Source organism: Monomorium pharaonis, chromosome 9 (assembly GCF_013373865.1).
Source record: "Monomorium pharaonis isolate MP-MQ-018 chromosome 9, ASM1337386v2, whole genome shotgun sequence".
Classification (NCBI taxonomy): Eukaryota; Metazoa; Arthropoda; class Insecta; order Hymenoptera; family Formicidae; genus Monomorium; species Monomorium pharaonis.
In genome coordinates, this window is record NC_050475.1 from 21,635,893 (window position 1) to 21,642,022 (window position 6,130).

General features: G+C 41.3%; 1 protein-coding gene across 1 annotated transcript; it reads left to right on the top strand.

Annotated features, from left to right (window-relative positions):
• Positions 1 to 739: 739 nt before the first annotated feature.
• Positions 740 to 6,094, top strand: LOC105834590 (binder of USO1 and GRH1 protein 1). Its single transcript, XM_012677204.3, has 4 exons — positions 740 to 928; positions 2,115 to 2,222; positions 2,743 to 3,362; positions 3,594 to 6,094. Exons 1-3 carry the CDS (start codon positions 872 to 874, stop codon positions 3,328 to 3,330), a joined length of 753 nt encoding a protein of 250 aa, XP_012532658.1. The 5' UTR covers positions 740 to 871; the 3' UTR covers positions 3,331 to 3,362; positions 3,594 to 6,094.
• The last annotated feature ends 36 nt before the right edge of the window (positions 6,095 to 6,130 follow it).

A 6,130-nucleotide genomic window follows, 5' to 3' on the forward strand; every position in this document is an offset into this window, starting at 1 on the left:
TTTAGATCTAAGCAACAAATTTTGCAAATTTTATTTTACTTGTGTTAAACTATAACTGTACAATATATATAATTTTTAGAGTAATTTTAATATTTAAAATGTTTCATAATACGTGAACAAGTATAAAACATTTTATCTTCAAAGCAGCATATATAATTAAAAAATCCTAAAATGATTATCTTATAATGTTATGAATTGTCGATATACGAGCACGCAGTATAGGATCTTTTTAAATCAGGTAAGTAAAAGTATGCAAGTGTTAATTACAATTTAATTTAATACGCGCTTGTGGGAGTTTTTTTTCTAAATTGCGCTGGAAGACCTTTATCAAAGATTATATCGGTTTCAAATTTTGCGATGGTCTACACTGCATCTGTGTATTTCTAATAATTTTAAAAAGAACATTGTTCACACGTTACAGCACGGCGGCAAGTGCGGGCGATTCCACAAAGTTAGAAAAAAAATGTATATAAAAAATTATACATTTGATTTTATTTTATCGTACGTGATATGGCAAGGTACGTATAGAATCGCACTTGCCGCTGATGTGAACGAGCTTCGCCCTTTTTCACACATAAATAAATAAATTAAAAAAAGAAGATATCGACGCGCGCGAGAGATGCAACGTGTAGAATCCGGCCGGCGAGAATCAGAATCTCGGGGTCGCGTGTGCGTCGCTACGCGCGTAGTTAATCGTGGCGGCACGGAGCGGCGCGCCGAACTCCCGCTCTGAGGTTTGACGAGGTGTCACGTGACCCACGCTAACCGCCATCTTTCCTTATCGTATAAACAGTGCGACCGGGCGCAGCGCGAATTCTTGTCGTGGAATCGTGGATTTCCCAGTGTTTTTGAGTGATTCGCACGCGGAGAGATGTCCGACGCCAAGACGGAGACCAAGAGCGACAACAACGTCGAGGATGCGTCCAAGGTAAGCGGGCCGGCGGGCACGTCAGAAACACCTTCGTCAAGCCGAGTTTTCATGCCGTGAGCGGCGTGTGCGAGCGGCGGTGAGCTCCCCTCCCCCGCGGCATTGCGGGACCGCGGGGACGCTCGTTTCGTCCTTCCGCGCGTATCCCCGGGCTCCCGGGCGACCGTCGGCCGATCTTCGAGTTGGCCGTGTACGCGCGTACGCTATGCAGCGTCGTCACGACGCGACCGCGCCATGTGGTACCCCGTGCCGCGTCGGACGACGGCGCCGCGCGCCTCCACGCCGACCGAACGACCGATCAACCAACCGACCGATCGACCGACCGGCCTTTCCGCCAGTCCTTGCTGCTTGCTCGTCTTCCCGCCATCCTGCCTTCCTTTTCTGCCGTCCGTCTAACGAGTCGTTTCTCGTAGCTGCGCTGTAGGTATGTACGCACATCCTCCCGTCGTCGCCAAAGATGGTGGATGTTTTTTTATCGCGCTCGCGACTCGGGGGAGGACTACCGTCACCGCTCTTTCCGTCTCTCTCGCTCCCGCTCTCTCGCACGTTATACATCTCGGTGCCGGGCGAAAAGGCGGGAAATTGCCGCGTCGCGCCAGGAACGTGGCCGTGGCGACGTGCCGTGCGACGACCGTCATCGTCATCATCATCATCACCACCACCACCATCGTTGTCGTCGGCGGCGACGCCGCGTCCACGTTCGCGAGACGCCACCGCCGTCTCGACGACCGCGGGCAGGAGCCGCGCGCCGCGCCGCGCGCGCGAGGCGTAGACGTTGACGATGATGCGGGCGGGCGCACGGCAAAATGGCGGGAAACTTAAACATGACGTTGGTCACCGTTAGTTTGGCCGGTTACGGTTCAACGGTCCTCGATAATCTTATCGCGTCTCAAGCACCGTAATTATCGTGTCATGTCGCGTGGTGCCGTGCGCTCGTCACCCGCTCTTCGAGCAATCTCGAGACGTCAACGAGCGCACGCGACTGCGTAACACGTACATATGTACGTTTTTCAAGAAGAGGAGAGATGAATACGTGCACGCGTACATGCGCGCACGCACACACCACACACCACACACACGCGCGCGCGCGCGCGCGCGCGGCCGATGTGCGCATGAAAGAGGAGGGGGGGGGATATATGTATGTATTCATGTAGGAAAGATGAATAGGAGGATTTAATTTTTGCAGGAACAGTCGACGGAGGAAAAACCGACTCCGACGAAAAACAAACGAAGCGGCACTAAGAGGCTCTCCACTCTCGAGAGGACCGCTCAGGAAGGCGAGGCAATTATAAAGGTGCGTTTATCTAAAGCAGGAAAAACTTGACGGTTTGGATCGACGCGGCTCTTATCGTACGTTCCAAAAATCTTTGTCGAGGTCTCGCTGGTCAAGGTCCCCCGCCTCTTTCTCCCCTTCTTTTTGTCTTTGGTTATTTCCCTCCGTTTTAACTTGCTCCGTCGTAACTTTGCCTACGTAGCGTTATACGACGTCAAGAGTGGGGGACGTCGATCAGCCTGGGAGGGGGCAGCGAGAAGAGAGATAAGTGCCTTCGGCGTGGCACGAGGAACCAATCATTGTGTAGGCGCCAATTATAAATTGTCAACTGATGCTAGGAATCGATAAACGTTATTTAGAATTAATTATAATTTGAGTCATGCTAATGATGGAGTACATTAAAATACTGTGAATCTTGTAACTCGCATTACATTATATATATGTGCTTTTCAAAGAAAGAAATCTTTTTATCTCGAATTATATATTTTTTCGTTATAGACACACTTCGCTGTTTACTTTTTCAAAACACTTGTTATTATAGGGCTTGAACAAATCCGTCGGTGAGGTAGAAGGCAGGAGACGCACTCGCAGTTCAGCCAGAGGCCTAACTTCGACGACGCCAGTACCATCGCCACCTAAGAAGGAAAAGAGAGAAACATCGACGCGGGGTGGCGGTGGTCGCGGACGTGGACGCCCTAAGAGGCAGGAAAAGAACAATGAGAACAACACGGACGAGGAAACGTCCAATAACAAAAGCGAAAAGCACACGGAAGACGAATCTACAAAGATGGAAGTAGACGAGGAAAAGGAGGAGAAAGAGGTGAAAGAGAGCAAGGTGATACAGAACGAGGACAAAAACGTCGAGGATATTGACAGTAAAGACAGTAAAGATGCTGAGAAAGTAACCGATGCCAATTCCAAGGACGAGAAAGTGACAGAGGAGTCGGAGAACGTGATGGATGAAGCTAAGAGCACCGCTCCCAGTGAAGAAAAGAAGCAGGAGGAAGTAAAGGACAGCTCGGATTCGAGTCAAGATGCGACGGACACAGCAGCGGAAGCGCCGCCCTTTTCATCATCAGAGTCCCAAAATCCCTCCAACACTGTTACTACCGAGGAAAACAAGGAATAACCTCCCTTCGCCTGTTTTACCACTACTTTTATGTAAGTGTCTCGCAATTTCTGTACATGTGTACACACACACACACACACACACACAGAGGAAGAATTCAGTCTCAAATATATGTATATATGTATTTGAGACTACTGAGTTCTTCCTTTAAAATGTACAATTCGTAAATAAAATATTATCTTCTCTAAAATCACATAAAATTACGCTTAGTATATAATAAGCAATTTGTGAGCGATATTAACATGAAGTTTGTTTTACTATAGGAGGTACCAAGGCGGCGCACATATTGGGGTCACACAAATCCAGTCCCCCTCGTCTATTTTAACTAATTAACACCTTCTTGTCGATCGTTGCTTCAACCAGCGCATTAAAGTTTCTACTTTTATTTTGTCATCCTCATAGACAACGCAGCTTTCCAATAAATATAACAAAATGTAGAGTCTGCTACGCTAATACGAATTAGCGTTAAAACATTGACTCATTTTCTTTCTTTCTTCTACGTTATATACTATATTTTCGTAGAATATTTTCAGAACGATTATAATCTGGAATATTATAATATTCTAAGAAGATTATGTAATAATCTAAGAAGATTATAATCATCAAGATTTAATAATCTTGACTATCGATCGTTAATTCTAATCGTCGATTTGATCTTAAAATTTCAACTATTTAGACAGTTTTTAAATATCTTTTGAATCTTAGTGCTATTCTCTTCTGCATTCACTACTATTACTATTATCATTATCTTCGAGTATCAAACTCTTGTAAGGCTCTGATAGCCAGATTGACTTTTGTTCAGTCCGATTACATATAACTGTTCTTTTACTTATGTTCTATGTAGAATATTATATTTATATATTTTAAATTTTATTGTTTTTTTGTGTCGAATAATATAAAAATCTTGTCATTGCGCTGGTTAATTAGCGATAAGCAACGTGAGGTGTAGAGCATACGTTGTTCATGTACAATGATAATATTATTGTAAAATATATTTAATATGGACTTATATAGATAAAAAGTTGTTTTCAAATCAGAGCTGATATCCAGGTTCTATAGTATAAATACCTACGATTCAGATCTGATGTGGAAGTAGCTAAAGATTAATTCGTACATAGCAAATTACTGTAATACCTTTATCGTATATAAATAGTGACTGAATGAAGTGGAATATATGAGAACTATGGTGAAATGATTTCTCTTTTTCATGGATTAAGCGGAAATAAAATTTCTGAGAGACGCGTTGCAGCGTTATCTATGTTTTCCTCCCTTGCATAATCTACTAATTTTTTATTGATCTTCTCTAATCTTTACTTTCGCCAGTAAATGGACTAACGTTTCAGCAGATTGTACTTTCTAGAGCGATTTCAAAGGAATTGTTTATTATCAAGTTTTATATGTATATGTTGATTATCAAGTAAAAATTTCTCACTGCTGTCTCATTTGTTCGAAGTCGATTTTTTCTTGCGAGATCTTTTAACTTATCCCTGTTTTTATTAGTCCAATATTAAATATGTTAATATTATTGTGTATTTGAACTGTGTTGCGAATGTACAGATTAGATTATACAATTGATGCACTTATATCTAGAGAAAACCGCACACACTTGAGACACCAATAATACACGAGTCTAAATATTACGTCATACTATATAAATGTGTGCAATGAAGAAAGGGATTCTCGTAGAAATACGAGATCTTGCAATGAAAAATTAATAGTATGTACTACGCGATGAAACTCGAAGAATTTTCAAGCCTTTAATACCAAATAGGTTTGTTCTTATACATAAAGTATATAACAGCACGAGAATATAAATATTTCCTTGTAAGTTGCACTTCCGAAGGATATTTATCGAAACTAACGTAACATTACGAAGGAACATAGGTCTTATCATTCCATTTTTCTTTCTTCTTTGTTGTATCAATGACACGACAAGATTCACAAGTATATGTTCATCTGAGATTTTCGATTGTAAATAGTGAAGATCAAGTGTAATATACGTGTAAATAATTTAACATTAAGCTTCGTGTATCACACTGGACCTTTTCTCGATTACCTTGTAAAATCTCAGTTGTTAGAGTGCCTCTAGCGTTAGCACGTTGTATGATAAACGAGCATAGAATTCCGCCGATTAAAATCAAAACCAAGCTCTGTAATAGCGCGTTTACGTAAACTTTACCGCTTTTAAGATGTATCGTAGAGATAATTTTCTTTTTCGTATGTATATCTTACATGGGGGAGATTATTGTACGGTTCGATATTAGAATTTCTATGAAATATATATGCATATGTAAGAGTGTTTAGTTTCGTTGACGATTAATTGCTAAATCATGTTTGTCAATACCATTTTTTTTTATATTTACGATGTGTGCAAGTTTATAATCTATATGTAGATTTTATCTATTCTACTATACGCGAATTCCAGTAAACAAATCAACCATTGTGAAAATCGCTTCGATTAAGAAAACCTATATAAACTGTGTGCTTCCTTTTGTACGAATCGCATAGTAAACGTTTTGAAGATTGCATTAAGCTCTCCTGAAATGTCTTTTAGAAATTTTAGATAATACGCAGATTCGTGTCTATGTATGTCGAGGTCACATCGATTTATTCAGTTACAATCGTGGAGACACGCGAATCCTCTAATATAGTCATTATGATTTATTAAAATTCAATTATGTCATTGATCATGGATTAAGACTTCAAAAAATTTATTTTACTTAAAATACAAAGCCAAAAAGGCTAATATTACAGTTTAAGCAAAGAAAAAATAACAAATCACGAATGCAAGAAATAAAGT

Excerpts from the sequence above, each read along its gene's own strand:
- LOC105834590 (XM_012677204.3), top strand. The coding sequence starts at position 872 with ATGTCCGACGCCAAGACGGAGACCAAGAGCGACAACAACGTCGAGGAT. Across the intron at positions 929-2,114 it reads ACGTCGAGGATGCGTCCAAG|GAACAGTCGACGGAGGAAAA; the intron begins GTAAGCGGGCCG and ends TAATTTTTGCAG. Across the intron at positions 2,223-2,742 it reads AAGGCGAGGCAATTATAAAG|GGCTTGAACAAATCCGTCGG; the intron begins GTGCGTTTATCT and ends TTGTTATTATAG.